We start from the raw sequence: 24,433 nt of genomic DNA on the forward strand, positions 1-24,433 counted from the left end.
CTAGAAATTGAGCTGAGGTTAAGTGGTGCCTAGCGTATTTAGTATATAGTAAGTGTTGCAAAATTGATTGGGTAACTACAACTCGTGGCTAGGGTACCTGGTATGTTGCATAGTTGATTTGGTAACTAGTATATAAATTAGAGTTGCATACCTAATTGCAACATTATAAAGGTTAGTTGATTCCATAATTAGTATATAAATTAGAGTTGCATATCTAATTGCAACATTATAAATGTTAATTTGTGCCCAGTGTCCTGTGTAGCTAGTGTATAAACCAGCACCTCATAATTAATTGTAGTAGTACAAAGTGAACATAACAAAGTGTGTGATGTTTACTGAGGCATGGAATTGTGTCTTTTTATTCCTTCAGTTCCCAATTGGGTAGTTTGGCATCATTCAATCCTTGTTGTCTTACACATTTCTGCAAAATCTTTCTCATGCTTAATCAAAGAAAAAAAGAAGGCTGATGCATTTTACCTTTTGAAGCTCATGTATGATATTTTCCTCAACAGTTTGGAGCAGCTTCAAGTTGGGGGTAATAGACTCAAGCACATATTTTATCCAGATATTGTGGGTGATTCTGTCAGGCCTTTTGCATCTCTCCGATCTCTGCTTCTAGGTAATGGTTTATCCTTGGTTGTGCACTTCCTAAAATCTTGCACTGCCTTTTCTAGACAGTGAACACATAGTGTTGATGGCTTCACGAACTGAGGTTTGAACTTCTTTTTTCAGGTGGCAACAAACTCGAAGATTGGGTGTCAGTGGATGCTCTGAATTTGTTCCCAAGTCTCCAGGTGTTGATCAGCAGAATTGGATTTTTCATTTATCTTGAATATTGGAACTTGAAAATTTGTATATTTATATTTCTCTATTGGGTCATTATTACAATCTTATGCCAATGGTGCATTGCCTTTCATGAAGAGGGGGACCCTGGTTTACACTACATCCCTTGGTGTTCCTTTCCTTCATGCGGTTTGAGGTGCCTTGTTTTGGATCCCAGCAATGCCATACAGTGTGGATGATGTCTTCCTACAGTTGTTGAATGGTGTGTCGTGTAGAGGTAGTCTGTCCATCTATGACCTGAAGTTAGTAAGTTGTCCAGAAGTCCCATGCACTGAGGTACAATAGATTCTACTGCTTATGCTGGTCATGAGTCTGTGGAGTGTCTGCTCTGAAATCTGGGGTGTGAAAGTATGCTAGGGTTTGCAGAGAAAACACAGATAATATGTGAACATGACTAATACACAGTGAACCTTAGACAAGAATGCAAAATGCTGAAGGAGAAGAATCTCGTGAATGAACGAATGTTGAACTGAAATGAATAAATGAGGTATACATGTGTGGGTGGTCAAGGTGCAAGACCAACAATCACAGACTCTTGATGGAGTGGGCTGAGAGAGAGTGCCAGAAAGTGTTGTCCTCTGTGTATGGATCCTGAGTGTAGCAAAACCACCAATGTTGGAGCGGAAGCCTGATTCAGCGGGCTGAAGACAGCACAGTAGCAGACTGGATGTCACAATGCAGCAGTGTACCGCTTGGTAACAGTCTTTGTATGAGGGTGGAGGCACGTGGTAGCAAAACACAGCAGGGGACAAGTAGCTTGAATGAAAATGCAGCTAATATAGGGTACTGAAGAGGTAGGTTGAAACCAGCCTTCCTTCTCGGATAGGGTGGTAATACATGATTAAGCACTTAATCACCACAATCAATAAATGAGCATAAACTGAAATGCACACTTCTTAATAATCTTGGACAATAGACACCCTATTGGTCCCAAAATTGATGCCCCTTTCGGTATTTCTTTAACTTTAATTGCTAATGGATTGAGTATAAGTTGAGATTCCACAATCTTCTTGATTGGTCAAAAAGCCCCTTGTTGTACAAACAAATAGCAAACAATTTGCGCCAATTGCCCCTTGATTTTCACCCAGGACTTGCTCTAATGGAACCCCAACTGGCCAAATACTGTTCTTAAATCACGATGGATGAGTTGGCATTTGAAATCCTTGATAATTCCTTAAATATCGGGTGCTAATTTCAATGTACAATGCCATTGATTGATGCCGCATATCCCAAGGTGATTGCTAAATCTTAATTTCTATAGAAATTTAGGGATTGTAATAGAACTTTTTTTGTTGTACACCAAATCTAGCTGAGATTTGCTGAGAATGGTTGAGAAGTGTTGAGATCTTCTGGGAGAAGATGAAAGAACGTTGGAGAGAGAGAATTCCTTGATTTTCCACGTGGGAGAACCCAAACATTGATTGTTGTTTTGTAACCAACCTTTTGTATATAAAATACTACCAAGACATATTGGCTTAATGATGCAAATTAATTTGATGCTTATGTACTTTGAAACACGATTTGTATTATGTGAGTGTTTCAAAATATGATTAAATATTCATTTTTCTATTCAATGGTGGTCAATGCTTAGAATGCTCAAAATGCCCTATAATTATACTAGGGATGTCATTGATGAGATGCCCAAGAGAAATGAAAAGTCTAGTCGGACGGTTAGATTAGCGAGAAAGCTCAGAATGACTAAGACTTTTACACTTAGATAGTTAGATTGACCAAAAACACATATAATGAGTAGTTACAGAAAGTGAAACCAGATGCTCCTGTTCAAAGTAACAAAGCATGAACTGGTGAACCTATATAATGAAGCTCTCCAGAATCTAAATTTGGCAGCTCCTAAAATTTAGGAGGTTACTATTTTTTGAAGTTGCTTAAATGGAAATTTTGCTCACTTCAAAGGCTCTGAAATTTCACAAGGAACAATTTTGTCTTTAATAGCTATCTCAAATTCTTAACCATATAAGAGATTTTTAGAGTAGAAGATTTAGAAGCTTATTTCTCTACAAAAGTAACACATGGCATCTAGAATAGGACATGCGTCATTTTGGAGAGACAATGTTTTTACACTTATCATTTGTAATCTCTACTTTTTACTTTTGAGCATCCAAGCCTCACATCTATATATTGGAGGTCTCTCTTTTCATTTGGAATAAGCTCTCATGTTGAAATTTTAGTTATATGTGTTGCACTCTCCTATCTATCTTCCATCCAAGAAGCACTTTTTATTTAGCTTGTGACCTAATCCAAGCAATAAAAAAGAAAACTAGCTTGTTGTTTGAAGTTTGTAGAAATTAGGGTTTCAAAAACTCTAATTTTTAGAATTACAGCAAATTAGCTCTTTTGTATATGGTTTAGGCACTTAGTGCTCGTGGTTTGTTTCAATAAATTCCTGTAAAAGGGGAGAGGCCAGTTCTTCTCTCAACATGGTGTTGACTCTCTCTCTCTCTCTCTCTCTCTCTCTCTCCTAATTTTCATGGTGAAAACTGATTGAGTTGGTTAGTTTAAAGAATTGTCATTCTCATGTTCTTCCCTACATTAAGATTGGTATCAGAGCAAGGACTTCTTCTTTGCAAGAACTTTTCTAGGGTGACAAGATCTTTGGGCCCAACTTTCTCACCATCTCAAGAAGTGAAGATGAGAATTTTGGTGAACAACCGGAAGTCTCTTGAGACTTTGTACCTGTCTGCTTCTTTGATTATGAGAAGACACAAAGATACAAGGAGCTAGAAGCCGATCCAGAAATTCAAGCTTTGATGGATAGAAAAGCTAAAGTATGGGTTGAAGCGAAGGTCTTTGAAGATTTTCTTATCAAGAAGGCTCTTGAGATAGACTGTATTACGGTCGCGAGAAGGCCTATCTCAATATGATAGGTATCAATGTTATTGATGCAGCTAAGTCTATCTAGGGTAATACATCATCTATCATTCGAGTATCCACCTAAGTGGCGACTTCAAAGTCTCATAATATATAAGCTGCTTCCTCTTGTGCTAAGAATCTTTCCATGGAGAGCAAGGAGAAAGTCAAAGAACTGGCTATTTCCATGGTTACTGAAATCTCCAAAATGCTATTAGCAAAGGAAAACAATGCTAAAAGAGACTTTAAACCGGGAGAGAATAGTGTTAAGTTTGACGTTTTCTATGGTAAGAGAGGTTCTCAAAAAGTTGCGTCTTTTACTAGACAATTTGATGCTGGTTGCACTTGAGTGCTGACCAGAATGCGCTCTGTCTCTGCTCACTTTGAGCTCGCATTCTGGTCAGCACTCAAGTGCAACAAACTGGTATTTATCAGAGCTGATGGCTCACGCCAGCTAACAGTGTAGTCCTCACCATTGTGATCAGGCGTAACAGTTTGGTGGGCTGTTGAGGAGCGGGCAACTAGTCGACATCACACGAGGGAGCAAGCAGTCGACAGGGTCCAGCGTGACGGGCGCTAGGCGTAACTGGCCAAGTGATTGACTGCTGCGCGATGGGTAATTGGAGACTTCACGAGGGGCTATGTGACGGGACTGCTGCGTGACGGGCGACAGGGTGTTGCACGAGCCGACATGCTGTCATGCGATGTGGGTGCACGGACGACGGGCAGGTCAACAGCCCCAATATCTTTAAAAAGAAAAAGCAGAATTTTTTCAGTTTGACTTATTTTCCCTCATGCGGGTGTTCGTGCGAGCAAGCATAGAGCACAAATCTGTGCCAATTTGCTCCATAAAATTTGGGGCTTTTCCCAAATTTGGTGCCTGATACATATTTCAGTGATTCTTAATCCACAAATTACAAACATCGAGTGCACAGGTCTTGGAGATTTTGGAAATTTTCAGATTGAAGTGAAATTTTTGCTTTGATTGAGCCAATTTCTTGGAAATTTGTGCACTCTTGGACCCCGAAATTTGGGGCTTTTGCAGAATTCGTGAAATTTCTGCAACATTTGACTGCACTTGATGCTTGGGATGATGTGCTGATGCAATCGGTTTAGATTTGCCAATAAAATTTTGGGGGTTTTGCTGAAATTTTAGAATTTTGGTAAAAATGATGTTTGAAATGTACATTGGGAACACTGCTGATGCAATCTTGGTGCTGTGAGCAGTGAGATTCATTCCCACTTATGAAACATTGAAGAAATTGCAGAGCAAATTGCAGAGAATCTTGTCTTCTTTTGTGTATCAGAAGTACTTGGTCACACACACAGCAGTACATACGTTTGGCAGCTTCCATTGAGTTAATGTATTGTCGAACAGTCATTTTGCAGCAGTCTTAGTGATCATTTGTAGATCTGGGATTGTTGCAAATGTACTTTTGGTGATATTGCTGAAGTGGGAGTCACTTGGCAGTCATGCATGCTTTGAGTATATGCTAAAATTTCAGTTACATTGTTGAGTGTCATCAGTCCCACTGCTGTACATGTACTGGGACTAAACCTTGCACTCATTATCTGAAAATTTGGGCTGATATTGACCAAACATTCAGCTCATTGTTTGCTGTTATAAATTGCAGTATTTTTCTTGGGTATATTGCTGAAAAATGGCTGCAAATGCTTCAAGTAGCAGTGACACTAAATCCCTTCTTGAAATCAAGAGATTTGATAGCACCCGATTTTGACTTGTGGAAGGACAGAATGCAAGGCATTTTGTTTCGAAAAGATTGTGATGATGCTCTTTTGGAAGTCAAGCCTACATCTATGACTGATGAGGATTGGGCTAGACTCAAAAAGACGGCCATTGCATACGTTAAGTTGGCTATATCTGATGATGTATTTACAGACATTAAGCGTCTTGATACGGCTTATGCCATATGGAAAAAGTTGATGGACACTTATGAAAATACAACTCTAGTAAATCAAGTTCACCTTATCTACAAGCTTGTAAACATGGAGTTGGATGAGTCTAAGCTCGCATCGGAGCATTTGAGTGCTTTCACTGGGATTTTGAGCCAATTACATGACTTTGGTTTGCAGCCCTGCAATGATAAATTAAAGGCCATTTTCTTGTTGATGACTTTGCCTGATAGCTAGGAGTCTTTGGTTGTTTCATTGAGCAACAATCCTGCTTTAACCTTCGATGGTATTAGGGGCTCAATTCTCAATGAGGAGATTAGAAGAAAGTCCAGTGGAGAAAGTAGTGGTTCATCTTATCTTTTGAGAGGCAGGTTAGAAAAGAGGGGTAATGCAAGAAATAAAGGCAAAAGCAGGAGTAAAAGCAAGGGCAAACAATAGGATGTCACTTACTATCAATGTGGATGTAAAAGGCATAAAAAGCTCGATTGTTGCTACTACAAGAAGAAGCAAGAAAGAAAGAAACAGCAAGGAAAGAAAAAGAAGGATGACAAGAAAGATGATGACAGCTTCCCCTCAAAAGAAGTTGCAAAAGCAAATGTTGCATCTAGTGTGGTTATTGAAGAACTCTTTGACATTGGAGAGATACTTGTTGCAGCCTCATGTAATGATGCAGATATTATGGCAACAGCAGGTGATATGCACATCACTAAAAAGGAGGTGATTTATGCCTTACTTTCAGCCCATGATGGGCTGTCTTTGTCATGGATATGCACATCACTAAAAAGGAGGTGATTGATGCCTTACTTTTAGCCCATGATGGGCTGTCTTTGTCATGGATAGTGGACAACGATGCCTCTTTTCATGTCACTCCCTCTTTGGAGTCATTTTCTGAATACACTTCAGGTTGTCTAGGTAAGATTTACTTGGGCAACAATTATGCATGTGAAATAGAGGGTGTAGGTATCATTCACTTGGCCCTTAAAAATGGTCAAGAGCTGATTTTGCATGATGTCAGATATGTATTTGGCATAAAGAAAAGTCTAGTATCAGTTGAGCAGCTTGATGCAAGAGGGTATTTTACTACCTTTGGTGGTGGATCTTGGAAGGTCCACAGGGGCTCTATGCTGATTGTTAAAGGCAGCAAAAAGGGGACTTTGTACTAGTGCATTGTAAAGCATTACCTGGCAAGTTTTTGGCTGTGGCTGAAGTCCATTCACAGATGGAACTTTGGAACAGAAGACTTCGTCATATGAGCTAGAAAGGCCTTCAAGTTTTCTCCTCTTCAGGGAGATTTAATGTAAAAGGCTTTGGACTTGACTTTTGTAATGATTGCATATATGAAAAACATGTAAAGTCTCCTTATTACTTTGGTGTTGTTAAGAAGTCCAATGTTTTTGACTTAGTACATTCAGATGTGTGCACTATGTCTGTTAATTCACATGGGGGTGCACGATACTTTGTCACTTTTATTGATGATTTTAGTAGAAAGTCATGGGTATATGTACTAAAGAGCAAAAATGAAGTGTTTGATGCTTTTAAAAGGTTTCATGCCTTTGTTACCACATAGAAAGGGCTTAAGTTAAAAGCTATAAGAACGGATAATGGGGGGGAGTATATCTCTAATGAGTTTAAAAGATTTTGTGAGATGCATGGCATTAAGAGGGAGCTGACAACCCCTTACAACCTTGCATCAAATGGCGTGGCTGAAAGATATAATTGCACACTTTGTGAGAGAGTCAGATGTATGTTGTCCACAGCTAATCTCCCACAACAGTTTTGGGAAGAGGCTCTTAAAACTGCAGTTCATGTGTGCAATCGCTCTCCCAATTGTGTGTTGAAAAATGGCATTCCTGAAGAGGTTTGGTCTGACAAACCTGCTTTATATGACCATTGTGTGTCTTTGGTTGTGATGCTTTTGTGCATATTCCTGTAAATCAGAGGACTAAGCTAGACATGAAATCCATCAAGGGCATCTTCATGGGATATGGAGATGAGGGAGAGATGAGATATAGAGTTTGGCTTCCTCAGGATAGGAAGATAGTACGCAGCCGAGACATAGTATTCAATGAGGCAAAGTTGCTGAAAAATACTACAGATAGTGACCTTGACAAAAAAGAAGGTCAAGTTTCAGTATAAACAGCCAGTCATTCAGCAACCATTAGCTGAAGATACTGTCCCTTTTGATGCTGAAAATGAGCAGCAACCTATTGTGCTACAGCCAGAAGACAATGGACAACAAATTGATGCACATGATGGAATAGGACAGCAAGAAGAACATGCTGAAAACAGGTTACAGCAACAAGAAAATGCTGGAAATCAGCCACCAATTGATAGTGTACCCATACCTGAGGATGTAGGCCAATTGCCTATCAACACGGATCATTGGGTAAGAAGGTCTACACGGGTGAGAAGGCAGCCACAGAGGTTTCAGCCATCTTTGGATTGCATTTTATTGACTGGTGAAGGTGAGCCTTTGACATTTAAAGAGGTGCAATCATGTGAAAACAAAAAAAAGTGGGAGCTTGCTATGCAGGAAGAGATGAAATCTCTATATGCGAACAACACGTGGCAGCTTGTACTTTTGCCCACAAATGGGTTTATAAGGTGAAATGTATTGATAGGAAGCCCAAATACAAGGCACGTCTGGTTGCTAAGGGCTATACATAGTAGGAAGGCATAGACTTCCAAGAGGTTTTCTCCGGTGGTGAAGATGACTATGCTCCGTGTTTTGTTTGCTCTCACTACATTTTTGGATTTAGAGTTGGATCAGATGGATGTGAAGACTGTTTTTCTTCATGATGACCTGGATGAAGAGTTGTACGTGAAACAAGTCGAAGGTTTTGTTATTCTAGGGAAAGAGCATTTAGTCTGTAAGCTGAAACGCAGCTTATATGGGCTGAAACAAGCTCCTAGACAATGGTATAAAAAATTTGATACCTTTATGCTCAGCCGTGGATTCAAATGTAGTCATGCAGGTCACTGCTTATACACTAAAAAGGCTGATGATGGAAGCCTTGTTGTGTTGGTTTTATATGTGGATGACATGTTGATTGCTGGAAAGCATAAGAGTACTTTACATACACTTAAAAGGCAGCTGAGTTTAGCCTTCTCAATGAAAGATTTGGGACCAGCTGAACACATTTTGGCCATGCATATTAAAAGAGATAGAGGACAACACTTGTTGCCTCTCTCACAAGACAAGTACATCAGTAAAGTACTTGATAGATTTAATATGGCTGATGCTAAGTCTCTTGGTGTACCTTTACCACCATATACAAAGCTTAGCAAAGCTGATTGCCCAAAAGATGATGCAATTGCTACTGTGATGAAAGGCATACCTTATGTATCAGCTTGTGGTTCTGTGATGTATGCCAGGGTTGCAATTTGTTTAGACATTGCCCATGCAGTGGGAGCTGTTAATAGATTCATGTCTAACCGTGGCAAAACCACATTGGGAAGCTGTGAAATGTATCTTTAGATACTTAAAAGGTACACAAGATAAATGTATATGCTATGGAAAGGGTACACTAGAGCTGTAGGGGTTTTGTGATTCGGACATGGCAGGAGATCTTGACACTAGAAAGTCTACCAGTGGGTATATATTTACTTTGGCTAGTGGAGCTATTTCTTGGTGTTCAAGGTTGCAGAAAATTGTAGCACTGAGTATTACAGAGACTAAATATATATCAGCCACCTGTAAGTTTATACACGCGGGAGTTTACACCTGAAGGCACTTTACACCCAACAATGGTGAAGATTATATAGAAAAATCAAAGATTAGGATGGTAAAAATGTACCTAAAAGATGCCGCTTTGAATCAATGGCTCAAAGTTGTTCAAGAGAAAAAGGAATCGAAGCCTTGGGAAGAGTTTAAGGAGATGTTCAACAAGAAGTTTTTGCCTTCATTCTTTGAAGCCGATGTGTAACAAGAATGGGATGAGTTGAAGCAAAGCCATGGAGACAATGTTGAAACATATATCAATAGGTTTGTAGCTATTTCTCTTAAATTTAAATCTCTTAATGAAGTTTCATCCAATATGGAGATGAGAAGACCAAGATACAACCCTAGAAGTTGAAGGACCACATATGCCATGGATGCTTGGAAAAGCCTTAAAAGAAGAACCACAAAGAAAGAAGACCAAGATGTGTGACCAAAAGAAGTTAGATAAACAAGAACCAAAGCATAAGGATGGAGGTATACCACCTTTGCTATCCAAAAAGAAGCTAACATATCAGCAATTACAATAAGAGAAGGATGATGTTTCTCTTGTGGTGAAAAAGGACACATGGTTGGTCAATGTCCTAATGAGGCAAAGAGGAAAAACTAGCCCCAAAAGACACCTCAAGCAAATGTTGCACTTAAGGAATCCTTGCAACAGGATGAAACTCTGTCAGAGAAAAGGAAGCTTTTTATGGCTTGGGATATGATCACTAATCAACCTGTTCTCATTCATTTTGATACAAGGGTTATATATCATTGTATCCATCCTGGGATTGTTGAAGCTCTACATTTACCAAAGGAGAGGTTTGGAATACTAGAAATGTCAGGTGTTGCTTTTCAAGGAATGGAGTTTGAAGTTACTCCCATTTTTGGGGAACTATGAATTGAGATAGGAGTTTATGTAGATCATGAGAGTTTTGTCATGGGAGATCTTGGGTTTTGTGATGATGTATTAGGAATACCTTGGTATAAAAGAATAGATCTAACCATTGATTGGAATCAAAATAAATTTAGATTTCCTTTCAAGAGTAAAAATGTATCTTTTGATGTGGGAGTGGAAGGAAACTCTATTTCCATCTTATTCCATGTATAAATTTGTAAAGCAAAGAAAATGACTATTTCCTCATACTTGATTTTTGTCAAAGATTCTAACAAAGAGTCTAGAATTGAAGAGTCCATCTCTGATATGAATGAGGAGCGAATGAGTTTCTTAAAGGAATATAAAGATTGTTTTGCAGATACTTTACTTGACAAGTTACCACCAGAGGCGCCAGAAGATCATCACATTGATCTCATTCCTGGGAGCTCACCTCCAAATAGGCCACTCTATCGTGTGAGTCCAACACAACAAGAGGAGATTATAAAGCAAGTGAATGAGTTCTTGGAGAAGGGTCTAATAAGACCCAGTTTTTGATCTTTTTGCTCTCTAGTCCTCTTACTGCAAAAGAAAGTGAAGGGAAAGGGTGTGTTCACACCTGTATAACTTTACATAGAGATGAAGGGACTTTAAGCCCAACAACCTTCCACTTAAAGGCTTGAAGTGGTACCTTTAAGCTAACCAACTCCCACTAATCGGATGCAATGCTCATGTTGAGTCTTTGTAAGACTCTTAGTGAGAACATCTGCAAGGTTATCTTGGGTTTTGATCTTAGTCAATGTGACAAGACCATCATCCAAGACCTATCGAATAAAGTGATATTGAACATCTATGTGTTTGGTACGTGCATGGAATATGGCATTCTTGGCCAGACATACTACACTTTGGCTATCATATCCAAGCACTTGAGTATGTGAAGAAAGACCCAAATCCTTGATCAAATGACCAAGCCAAATAGTGTTGGGTGTAAAGCCCCTTTACGCGCTCTCCCGTGTATATATTACTTTACACATGTGAACCCATCCTAATGGGTGTAAGTGTACCGTACCCCAAGTATAAATATATTCTTTCATTCTTTGTGCATGTACCACACTGGTACACACCCATTCGAGGACTCACTCTCACTCAATCACTGTCAAACACTCTTTAGCTCTGAGTCCTTAAACTCCTCGATTAGTGTGCCTGCTCTTAGTTCTCTTTCTCGATCTGCTTCCGCTTTGACTCAGCAAATTGGTATCAAAGCCAACGACTCACGCAAGTAGGCAATCGGTCTGTCAGGCTGTTGAGGAGTAGACGAGCACTGACTGGTCGGGTGATTGGTTGGATGAACTAAAGTGCCAAGCGTCAACAATCGGGTGCAGGCCGAAAGTGCCAGGTGACAACAGTCAGGCCAAGCGACTTGTGGTGTGTAGGTGTAACGGACGTCAGTTGTAGACTGACGATTGACGGGACTGTGTGATGGGGCGACCTGCTTGACTGGACAGGACTTTGTGAGGAGGCGACCTGCTCGATTGGACGAGACATCGTGATGAGGCGACTGGACGAGACTGGGTAATGGGGTGACCTGCGCGACATGACTGAAGGCGTGCGACACGACGGGCGGGCTGCACGGGGCTTCACGAATGGTGGGCAGAAGGTCAATGGCACTTTTTTCTTTTAATTTTTCCTCACCTTATTTTTCCCCTTCTACTAGGTGTTCACACCTATAAGCACAGAGCTCAAATCTGTGCAAATCTGTGTCTTAAAATTTGGGGCTTTTTCCAAATTTGGTGACTGACACATATTGCAATGATCTCTGGACCATAAATTGCAGACATTGAGTGCACAGGCCTCAGAATTTTTTGGGGATTCTCAAATGCAAGTGAAATTTTTGCTTGGATGAGGCAATTTCTTCAAAATTGTGCACTGTGGGACCCCGAAATTTTGGGGCTTTTACAGAAATTGTAAAATTTCTGCAACATTAGCTCGCATTTAATGCTCGGGATGATGTATGGAACCATGAAACCAGTCTTCTTCTCAGATAGGTTGGTAATACTTAATTATAACAATCAATAAATGAACATAAATTGAAATGCACACTTTACCTTAGCAATCTTGGATAGTAGACATCTTGTTTGCCCCAAAATTGGTGCCCTTTTCGGTATTTCTTTAACTTTAATTGCGAATGGATTGAGATTCCATAATCTCCTTGCTAATGCAAAAGCGTCTTGCTATACAAACAAACATCAAATAATTTAATTGCCCCATGATTTTCACCAAGGTCTTGCTGTAATGGAACCCCAACTGGCCAAATTCTACCCCAAATTCACAATGGATGAGCTGGCATCCGAAATCCTAGACAATTCCTTGAATTTCAGGTGCGGATTTTAGTGTATGATGGCCTTGAGCGATGGCACAGGTCCTAAAGTGGTTGCTAAACCCTTAGTTTTTTAGAAATTGAGGGTTTACAACAGAATTCTCCCTATTGTCCACCAAATTTGGCTGAGAACTGCTAAGAATGATTGAGAAATGCTGATATCTTCTTGGAGGAGTTGAAAGGATGTTGGAGAGAGAGAATACCCTGGTTTCCCACGCGGGAGATCCCAAAAACTGGATTCTATTGTTTACTTGGAACATCCTTGCCCTAGATTCTGTCAGCTAGGGAGGGCATCAAATGCTGTTCCTAGCCCTTGGCTGTTATTGCTTGCACTGGGGAGGGCTGGAATTGCTGTCCTCTGCTCCTTAATGGTCATCTCTTGCTGTTGACTGCCTCAAAAGGTCCTCCAATGATAGGAAATCAGACCAGTAGCTACTCCTTTCTCTCTCTCTCACAGGTTGAATAGATTGAATGGTTCTCCACTAGCCCCAAAAACGTTTTTCTCAACTGCATGGGTATTTGTGCTAAGTGGCAGCCTACTAAACCCATTTTTCAGCATTGTCCAACCGTAAAATTAATTTTCAGAATTAATTAATTCTGAAAATTGATTTCAGCCCTTCTAACCTTGCCCAAAATTAAATGTGCCCATCCATAAATAAATTGGCTAGGCCATTTGCAACTTGGAGTCATCTCCAACCTTTGTTGACCCTTAGATTGGCATTAATTAATTAGTCAATGCTTAGTCCCTAGTGTCACTTGTGACACTTAATGACCAAACAATTGGCCTAGGGTCAAAATTGACACTAATTGACAAGCAGAGCCTAGTTGGTATAACTCGTCACAACTTTTTTATTTGACACCCTCTGCATCCTTTGGCTTGTTACCATGAAATAACTGCCATGTGCAACACATGCGCACTACAACCTTGCACATTTGACATTTGATTATAAATTTAAGCAAATGTTACTAGCAAGATTAAAGCATCTCAAAAATTTCACGTCCCCGTGACATAGGTACAGATGTGAAGGAGAGTGCTTATAACCAAAATATAGATGGTTGGAGTGCTTTGGAGGTTGGCAGTAGCAGGGAGGATCCAAAAGACAAGTTGGTAGCAGCAAGATAGCAAGAGCAATAGGTTGGAAGCAGGGGTGGAACCACTAATGATAAGGGTCACAACACCAAGGGTAGGGTGGCAGCCTACAACAGGGGAGAAAGAACATGAATCTAGCGTAGAATGGCCCATAAAGCATGCCTTTAGCCTAGTTAGGGCTTGTGCAAGCTTGAAGTGTTAGAACATAGTCCTTAGCTGAAATACAAGCCCAACATGTAAGTATTGAAGGGATAAAAACTTGCATCCTAGTGCTTGACATTGAGATGGTTTGGTGTTAAAGCTTAGAAAACAAACCTAAGGTAAAGTAAGAGTAGAATGCAATAGAAGATAATATAGTGAATGAGTGTGTGCGTGTAGCGGAAGAGAATGAACCTATGGACGTGACTTGATTAGTGTAAGGAGTTGAGAGTAGTTGAAAATGCTAGACTACTTAGAGGATATACCAGCCTAACATATCCTAAGGGACCTAGTGCAAGTTATAAGAATGCTCAATGAGAACGAATGAATATGATATAATGGTACAATGTGGGGTTTGAAACCTTCATATCTCAAGGTTAGGGAATGATGTGAGTTGAGAGTGATGTTGAAGACTCCATGAATAGCTTTGACAATGTATTGTATTTGTGATGTATCCCAAAATGTAGCAGCAACAGTCCATCAGTGATGATGATGTCCAAGCATAATAGTGGAGGAAGATAAATGCAATATCTAGGCAGCAAAATGTTAAAGGAGACTCCTAGGCAGCAAAAATGCAGGTATGTTGGCTGTAAGATGGCAGTTTCATAGACAATTAAGGATTGAGGAATAGTGATGACATCATGGTGGCCATGAATGTAGGGTATGGCAGCAACGAAACACAGTCCACAAAAGTCCTAGAAGTGTTACAACAACTAGCGAACCTTTTTGGCAATCGGTGATAATGGTGAATGGTTGGGTGGCACCCTCGAAGGCTAGGTGAAGTAGGCTGAGGTTGGGCAATAGCATGGCAAACCTCTTGAAAGCCTGGTGAAGGACAAGGCTGGAGGTGGGGTGGAATAGGATGGCTAGGGTAGACTTTGTTTAGGTGGTGAAGTAGTGTTGGTGAAGTAGTAGGTTGGTTGTGAATGGATTGGCCAGGGTAGACTTTCTTTAGGCTGACAATGACATGTAGGGGGGTGTGGATAGCAAGATGATGAATGTTGGCCAATAGGATTTATGAAGGATGAAGTGGGATGCCCACAATATTCTTTTAACTAGAGGATTTTTGGCAAATTGTCCCACTATTTAAATATAAGTTTTTAATCTTTTGGTATGTTACTAGAATGACAAATGGACCTAATGATTTAATTAAAATGAATTCTAATTCTAGTATCCCTAGCTCTTGGCACGGTGACCATGTCAGAGATCATAGCCTGTCCAGCTGCAGCAGTCGGACCAGCAGCACTGCTGCACAGTCGGACTGTGCAGTCGGACTGCCACGTGGCAGTCCGACTGCCTGCAGCCACTTTTACCAGGCTGCGCCCCAGTTTTGAGCCCCATTCCAGGCAGTTTTTCGCCTATTTATTGCTGACGTTTTTCAGCAGTCTCCCGATCATTCTCTGTCGCAGATTACAGACCGGTGCCGTGCAGATCTCTGTCTCTGTTCGCAGATTTCAGACAGCAGACAGTGCAGACTGCAGCAGACTTCGAGGTGGACAGCAGGTCGCATCGTCGAGGTGGAGACACGCAGTCCAGCGCACTGCGCCCGTGTATATCTTTGTATTCAGCATTCTTTATACAACAGATCTTCAGTGTACACTGTCTCTTTCTCTCCCTTCTCTCTCTGTGTTCTCTCTCTCTCAGTCCTACGCTTCCGCACCGCTGCACTCTGACATGGTATCAGAGCAGTGTTTGAGGGCTGACTGAGCGCAGAATCAACCTGAAGAGGAGTTTCCATCGCGACACAAATTTGCGTTTTTTTGCGTTTAAGGGCAGACAGGAGGGCTGCGCCTTGGAACAAGGCTGAAACGAGTGTGGGCGCACAGGAAAGGAGTACAGGTGGTGGATTTGCTGCTGTTTGACGCGGAGAAAGTTTGAGTTTTCAACCTAAAAGTGCAGGTTTTGCTTTTTCATCGCCTCCGGCGGGTGAAGAAGCTTCGGGACGCAGAAGAGCCTTAGCAGGCTGAGTTTACCCAGTCAGAGGGGGTTGCTTTTGCGTTTGAGAAGGCATTGCAGGTGAAGATGTCTACAGAGATGGACTTGGAGTTCCAGGCGATTATGGACCGGAAGGTGCCTGTCCTACCGGCTCTTCCTACAGATCAGAAGCTCGACGGCGACAACTACCGCATTTGGCGCGTTATGATGTTGGCCATTCTGGAGTCCTATGATTTGGCGGAGTTGGTACAGGAAGATATTGACCGGCCTTCGGTAAGAGATGAGTCCAAACTCTCTTCCGATGCTCGTGCGGAGTTGGCCAGGGCCCAGTCTCATTGGGACAAACTGAATGCTAGGATTCGATCCTTTCTCTTTCTATCATGCACTATAGCCGTGATCGCTCACATCGAGGACTTGACGGTGGCTCGTGAGATATGGCTGGAGCTTGATCAAATGTACAATCGGATGACCCTGATGAAGAGGGTTTCTTTGGAGGTACAGATGCGGACCTTGTCCGTCAATAAGTCTTCTTCGCTAAGGGAACACATTAACAAGCTAAGGCAGCTACAGATGCAGGTTTAGAATGCGGGGAAGCCGATCTCCTCCGAAGACATGGCGATTACACTCTTGTCCCAGTTGCCGCCACGATTCGGTACATTTTACTCTGCCCTTATTGCTTCGGAGCGAGAGTCTACTCTTCGGTGGGAGGAGTTGGTTCCTATGGTCTTGGACCAAGAGGAACAGTTAAAGGGACAGAATGCTTCCAAGACGGAGGCGTTGACAGGTCAAGCCTCTTAGAAGAAGGGGAAGGACCAAAAGAAGAAGAAGGGGGATAACAAGTCCAAGAAGGACAAGGACAAAGACTCCACATGCCATATTTGTGGAAAGACTGGCCATTGGAAGAAGGATTGCCCTGACAAAGACTCGAAGGACACCAAGAAGAAGGAAACCAAGGATTCTGGAGCAGTGGCTGTACCCTCATCAGCTGCATTTCTACATCTAGTTGTCATTGAGGACGCTTCACCGAATGCTTCTGATGCTGCGATGGCGGCTTCCCAATCTCGAGAGTGGATTATTGATAGTGGTGCCTCACGGCACATGACTCCTTCATCAGATGGTGTTGCCCAGCTGCGACCTTCGCGTGGGCAGGTTCTCATTGGAGACAGCTCTTCAGTTTCTATTGCAGGTCGGGGTAAGATGCAGCTTATTCCGGATGGACGAGGTGGCACCCATACTTCAGAGGTTTTGCATGTACCAGGATTGGGGTACCATCTCCTTTCAGTCCATAAGATTTGCTCTCTTGGTCTTCTGGTGGAGTTTGACAGTTCTACAGTGCGAGTCCTTGATCGTGAATCGAGGAAGGTTCTATCATCTGGATATGAGGAGAACGGCATTTACAAACTGAAGTCTTCCACTGCCCTCTCTACTCTTCTTCTTACCTCACAGTCACAGTCTGAATTATGGCATGCTAGGTTTGGTCACCTGAACTATGACTATCTTCGGAAGGCGTTACGGGGACAGCTTGTTCGAGGGTTGCCGGATATAGTGGTGAGCCAGCAGCCATGTGTCTCCTGCATAAGGGGGAAGCAGCATAGGGATGCCATTCCCCACACCGCTTCGCGGCGGTCTACTTCACCGATGGAGTTAGTATCTACGGATCTATGTGGCCCTATGAGGAATGAGTCCCTGCGTGGGAGCTCGTACTTCATGCTGATCGTGGATGACTATAGCAGGATGACATGGGCCTACTTTTTGGCACTAAAATCAGAAGCTTTCTCGCACTTCAAGGATTGGCTTCTCTTTGAGGAGAACCGATCAGGCCGGAAGTTGAAGACCTTGCGATCCGACAAGGGAGGTGAATTTGTCTCTAATGAATTTGCTCGGTTTTGTGCAGATAGAGGAATTCACCAGGAGTTTGCCAATACGAATACTCCACAAGAAAATGGTATTCTCGAACGGAAGAACCGCAGTGTGATCGAGATGGCGCGCACCATGATGGAGCACCGACAGACCCCCTAGGTTCTGTGGGCCGAGGCTGTGGCTACTGCAGTCCACATTCTTAATCGATCTCCTACTTCGGCCGTGGAAGGGATGACTCCATTTGAGGCGTATTTTGGCTCGAAGCCAGATGTTTCTTACTTTCGGGTCTTTGGGTGTGATGCCTATGTTCACATTCCCAAAGCTCACCGTGACAAATTCGAAGCGGCTTCCCGCAAACAGGTATTTGTTGGCTACAGCTCCCAGTCCCAAGGCTACTGACTCTATGATCCCGTCAAGCGGGATGTATATACTAGCCGTGATGTGCGGTTTGTGGAGGTTCCGGCTTCTTCAACGGGTGAGGAGTATCCCGTTCTTGGAGATCCAGGGGAGAGTTTGGCTCCTTCTACAGTTCCACTGGAGCCTGTGCCGTTTGATTATGATTCTGTTTCTGACACAGAGTCTACTGTTCCACCGTATCCTTCTGAGGAGTTACCACCGGTGGACATTCCAGAGTCTTCTACTGATGGAGAACGACGAGGGGAGGTTCAGCGTCCTCCTCGCTGAGCTCGTGACACACTCCGCGATTCAGGGATCGAGGGGGTTCCTGAGGAGTGGGGACCGCAGGATGGTCCGCGGCGGTCACGGAGGCACCTGGCGCATTCTTCGGAGCTTGTGTGCTCCAATTATTGTTTGATGTCCCGAGTTATGCAGGATCGAGAGCCCACCTCCGTGAAGGAGGCTTTACAGTCCGCCCCATGGAAGAAAGCTATGGAAGCTGAGTTGGAGGCTATTGAGAGGAATGGCACTTGGTCACTTGTGCCACGCCCCCCGAAGAAGAAGGTGATTGGAGTCAAGTGGGTCTTCAAGACCAAATATCTCAGTGATGGTACTTTGGATAAACACAAGGCTCGCCTTGTTGCTAAGGGTTTTGCCCAGCGCCCAGGGATTGACTGTCATGACACCTTTGCCCCTACAGCTCGTATGGCAACCATTAGAGCTGTTCTTGCTTTGGCTGGCCATAGGAGATGGCCTGTTTATCAGCTGGATGTGAAGTCGGCCTTCCTGAATGGTGATTTGAAGGAGGAGATCTACGTTGAGCAGCCTCTTGGCTTTGGTTCTTCGGACGGGAAAGTCTACAGGTTGAAGAAGGCCCTGTATGGTCTCAAGCAGGCCCCGTGAGCTTGGAACGAGAAGATTGATTCGTTCCTCCAGACTCAGTTGGAATATCGGCGGTCCAAGGCCGATCCGCAGCTGTATGTTCACACTTCCGAGGATGGTTGTGTGCTGTTTGTATTATATGTTGATGATTTGATTGTCACAGGTGATGATGCACAGCAGGTCCAGGAGACAAAGTCAGCTTTACATCGGACGTTCGAGATGACGGATTTGGGGCTACTCCATTTCTTTTTAGGACATGAGATTTTTCAGTCTCAGAGGGGGATCTTTCTCTCCCAACAGAGATATGTACAGGAGCTCTTGGTGTCTTTTGAGATGGAAGATTGTCGGGCCCTCTCTACTCCTATGGATCCGAACTGGAAGGCCACTTCCCACAGCTTCTCCTTTGGCGGATGCTTCCCGCTATCGACAGTTGATAGGGTCTTTGATTTGGCTTCTCAACACCAGGGTTGATCTATGTTTTGCTGTTGGGCTCTTGGCAGGGTTCATGAGTGAACCTAAGACGGTGCATTGGCAGGCTGCTCAGAGGATACTTCGGTATCTGAGGGGGACGTCTGATTTGGGGATTCATTACCCCGCAGGGACAGATGGGTCAGATCTTGTACTTGCAGGTTGGAGCGACTCGGATTGGGCCGGTGACGTGGATCAGAGGCGGTCTACAACAGGTTACTGTTTTACTTTGGGTGCAGGTGTTATTTCTTGGAGTAGCAAGAAGCAGCCCACGGTAGCCCTTTCGTCTACTGAGGCGGAGTATCGGGCCGCGTCTTCCACCACATGCGAGGTTGTGTGGCTTCGGAGACTGTTGGAGGAGCTTGGGTGCCCCTAGACTCGTCCTACATTGCTGCGATGTGACAATGAGAGTTGCATTGCCTTGGCAAGGAACCCTGTTTTTCATGCCCGGACGAAGCACATTGAGATCCAGTATCACTTCATCCGAGAAAAGCTTTTGGATGAGACCATCACTGTGGAGTATTGCAAGACGGAGGATAATCTTGCGGATTTGTTTACGAAGGCGCTTCCTCAGGCTCTACTTCGGCAACATTCCAGATCCCTCAGGCTTCTGCCCTGTCCAGGCTCTGAGAGGGGGTGTCAGAGATCATAGCCTGTCCAGCTGCAGCAGTCGGACCAGCAGCACTGCTGCACAGTCGGACTGTGCAGTCGGACTGCCACGTGGCAGTCCGACTGCCTGCAGCCACTTTTACCAGGCTGCGCCCCAGTTTTGAGCCCCATTCCAGGCAGTTTTTCGCCTATTTATTGCTGACGTTTTTCAGCAGTCTCCTGATCATTCTCTGTCGCAGATTACAGACCGGTGCCGTGCAGATCTCTGTCTCTGTTCGCAGATTTCAGACAGCAGACAGTGCAGACTGCAGCAGACTTCGAGGTGGACAGCAGGTCGCATCGTCGAGGTGGAGACACGCAGTCCAGCGCACTGCGCCCGTGTATATCTTTGTATTCAGCATTCTTTATACAGCAGATCTTCAGTGTACACTGTCTCTTTCTCTCCCTTCTCTCTCTGCGTTCTCTCTCTCTCAGTCCTACGCTTCCGCACCGCTGCACTCTGACAGACCATTGTACTAGCAATGAAAGGTTTGACATCGGAGCACTTGGTAGGCAAGTATATAGGCTATCTGGTACAAGGACGTGGAAAAATGAACAAGGTGCAATGTGAAACCTTCATTAAATTGAAAGTTTGCAACTTAGGGTTGAGCTATGCTGGAAGTTTCATCCCAACTTACTCAGGGCACTTTAAGTTATAAATTAGGCCACGAGCTTAAGTTTGGTCTATTGAGTAGCTCACTTATGATTAATGATAAAGTCATCAATTATCCCTTAATAAAAAATATGATACCGCTGCACTCTGACAGACCATTGTACTAGCAATGAAAGGTTTGACATCGGAGCACTTGGTAGGCAAGTATATAGGCTATCTGGTATAAGGACGTGGAAAAATGAACAAGGTGCAATGTGAAACCTTCATTAAATTGAAAGTTTGCAACTTAGGGTTGAGCTATGCTGGAAGTTTCATCCCAACTTACTCAGGGCACTTTAAGTTATAAATTAGGCCACGAGCTTAAGTTTGGTCTATTGAGTAGCTCACTTATGATTAATGATAAAGTCATCAATTATCCCTTAATAAAAAATACGATTTGATTAAGGAGCAGTTGGTTATTCACTCACAAACTTGATCTTGGCTATTTGGGGTCTTTTCTCTCGCATTCTTGTTTTTGGAGAGTTGTAGTAGCAAGAGAAGATGCATACTTGCTGGCGTTTCTCTATAAACATCAAGAAAAGAATGTTTTGCAACCATTTTGAGGTGCTGGACAACCAGAAATCAATCTCTTTTGATTCCTTTCTCTCTCTTAAGGTGTGCAAGTTATATTATACAACATATCAGAATTAGGGTTTGCTCTGTACAATAGATCATTGGCCGGAGCAATGCCATGCTAGTTGATATTGAAGTGATTGCTGTTGTGCATGGTTGAAGACACATTGCTTTTGGTGTAATTGGGATAGATTCAAAGCATGTTGGTCAAGGTTGGTGAGAGCAACTGAGGACATAGCAATTGGAGCAAATCTATTCCATTGAAAAGCCAATCACTGGAGGAATCATTAGCAAAGATGGTGCTGCTTTGTGATAGCTATATTGATTGCACAAGCGGGCCTCAAGTGGTTCGTATAAAGGCTCATCTTCAATATTAAAGAAGTATCATAAGGGGCCCTCACCTTGGGGGCCAATTTGGTGTTGTCTACTGTGCTTAAGTGCTCTAGTACTCAGGTTCTTTGTGTGATTTATTGAATTGAATAGTGTCTGTGCTGTAAGTTTATGTTCATTGTCCTATAGATAACATCTACCATCTGGTTTCATGGTTATTGTTTTTAAATGCTTTTTGGGGCTGTTTTAAGGAGAATAAATTGGGTATAAATACACGTAAATTTTAGTTTAATGCATACCGTAAGTTTAGTGGCTCAATAGCGAGAACCATGAGAAATGGGAGCAAGTACTAGAACAAGACCCCCTTTGTTGCCTAGGGAGAGTGCCACCCATGGGTGTGCTGAAGGTTTGATAAGGAGATCGTTTAGGAGGGTAACCTTGGGCCTTGAAATGACACTCCTCATCCACATGATCAGGGCATTGGCATTGAGCGCAATTTCTATTATTTTTAGGCATTTTTTACCATATTGGTTTCGGTTGTTTGGTTTCATGGAAAGAAGAGGTGTCATTCTTTTTAGGACTTGCCTTCTGGTTTTGAGAGTTCTTGCCACCTCCACACCCATATTCTTGATTGCAAATGCAATTGTCACCATGCTGAGTGCTAGGGGTGTCAGGATTATAAGCTTTAAAAGTGTTGTGTGAAGTTAATTAAAAATTAAGTATTTCAGATTCTGGTGTAATGAGGAATGGAAAAGAGAGATGTAAAAAGGATATGTGGGTGGAATGGGTAGGATTTGAATTTGAGATGCACAAAAGCCAAACTCACTAGAAGTAGAATGTAAATTCTGAGAAACACCTATTTGGTATCTTCCACTTCTGTATCCTCTTGTTAAATTCATAAATGTTCGTATAGGTATGATTCTCCATAGTAACTTATGTTTTTCTATTTGCACATCAAGAGAAAAGAGTTAGAAGATGGATCAAACAAATCATGAATGTACAAACTTGACATTGTCTCTAGTGATGGTGAAGGAAATGAATGGCATCATAGGGGTGTTCATTTCTAGCTAGGATTTTTGAATTCTCGCCATTTGGTTGCCACGTTTTGTTGCATCTTATGAAGGCCCATAGTTTCCATGAGTTTTGATAATGGGAAAAGATGGAGTTTTGGGGTTTTGGCCATCGGAAAATTTTGTGGAAACAGAGCCTTGGAATATAAATAATATAAAACTACATGTATGTGTGTGTATGAGCAATATGGTCTTTGACCCTAGTGAGACTCCTTGTTTTCACCAAGCCACAATAAATGCATTTCCATTTATTGCATCCACTTGACCCCTCGTACAAGTCTAGAAGGGTGAGACAATGCCCCTTATATGAGTCTAGAATTGGTTGGCCTGGCCAAATATCAAACAAACAAGTCATAAAACTTAAATAGTGCACACATGGTTGGCAGTTGGGCTGCACATGAAAATTTCAACTTCAAATCTGAAAGTTGCAAATATTCAAGTTTGAAATCAGTAGATGAATAGGCCAAAAGGTTCAGGGCTGAAGCTTATATATTGAAGCAAGAGTTTGCAGTATTAAGGCTTGGCCAAGGAGCACAGCTGGTGTTGCGAAGAATGACAACAAGAAACACACATGCAATACACAAAGCAGAGGCAAAAGGAGAAGGGGGAAAGTGGTCTGGGAAGGCGAAACCAAAACAGGTTCTGAAAAGTTTTTTTCCTGCCCGAAGAAATGACCTACCCAAAACGCATTTCCAAGGAGTGGAAACAGTTTGAAACAGCCATTCCTTTTCGGGGCTGCAGAAACGCCGTTTCTGGAAACCATGAAGGCTTTGGGTTGATGATGCTGGAATTAGCAAGGTTGGGTGCTTTCCCAAGGTAAAGAAGGAATATTTTGAAGATTCATGGCTGTCGAAAGTGAAGGATGATGGTGCCATGCTGTGATATTGTCTTTGGTGGTGAAGGCAATGGGTAACCATGTATGTGCGTCAATCCTAAGCTAGGGTCTGTGAACTCTTGAAAGCTGGTTGTCCTGATTGTGGTGCACATTTTGAAGGCCTTGGGTTGATGATACTGAAAAGATAGAGAGGTTCAGTGGTCTGCCATGACAAAGAATGAATGTGGTGAAGATTCATGGCTATTGAAAGTGAAGGGTGATTGTACTGCTCCCTTAGAGCCTCTGTCATTGGGGAAATTAGATGAGAAAGTTTGGACTCTGATGGTGAAAAGTTTGGAGGAAAACGTTGAGACATCAAATGTTATTTTATGCTCTTGCAAACTGTTATACTCACTGTAGCTCATGTGTCAAGAGCACTTGGCTTTGATATGATGTGAGAACATGAGAGCTAATAGAGAATGTACAGAGATTTACAAACAAGATGACTAGCAAAGGAGTGATTAGATCATGGAATGCCCTAAATGAACAAGTGAAATGTACAGTACAATGTATGCCTATGGAGCATAGAGGCCAATTGTAATCTAGTTGGAGCAAAGGTGGAGAAGAAAGGGCCTACTCAAGTGTCACTTGGTGGTGTAGACTGAGGGGTGGTGAAGGGGGAATAAATGATAGCATGGATCAGTAGGAGTGTGTTGTATTGTAACAGATGCTAAATGGAAGTCAAGGCTCCCATATCAGACTGCACTAAGATACCATGAAGGCCCAAGGGTGCTGATCAGCTGCCTGGCAGACAAGCAGAAAATTGGAGCTGTATCTGGCTGAGATGACATCATGTGGAAGGCTGCATTTGACAGCACCAACAACAGTTCTCTGGGACAGCAAAAGTGTAGCTTGTATTTGTGGCAGCAGCAGGACAG

General features: G+C 42.6%; 1 protein-coding gene across 2 annotated transcripts in view; it reads left to right on the forward strand.

Moving 5' to 3' along the window:
- The window catches only part of PFI (tubulin folding cofactor E / Pfifferling (PFI)), a 70,932-nt gene that overhangs the window by 20,695 nt on the left and 25,804 nt on the right, over positions 1–24,433 (forward strand). For both annotated transcript variants that reach the window (XR_015690731.1, XM_087676888.1), the window contains exons 7-8: positions 513–619; positions 733–794. Coding sequence is in view for 1 of the 2 variants with exons in the window: in XM_087676888.1 (XP_087533014.1) it covers positions 513–619; positions 733–794 (169 nt within the window). In the remaining variant the exon portion in view is untranslated. The remainder of the gene's footprint in view (positions 1–512; positions 620–732; positions 795–24,433) is intronic.

Source organism: Lygodium microphyllum, chromosome 4 (assembly GCF_053477565.2).
Source record: "Lygodium microphyllum isolate KBCC chromosome 4, Lygodium_microphyllum_v1.1.10, whole genome shotgun sequence".
NCBI lineage: Eukaryota > Viridiplantae > Streptophyta > Polypodiopsida > Schizaeales > Lygodiaceae > Lygodium > Lygodium microphyllum.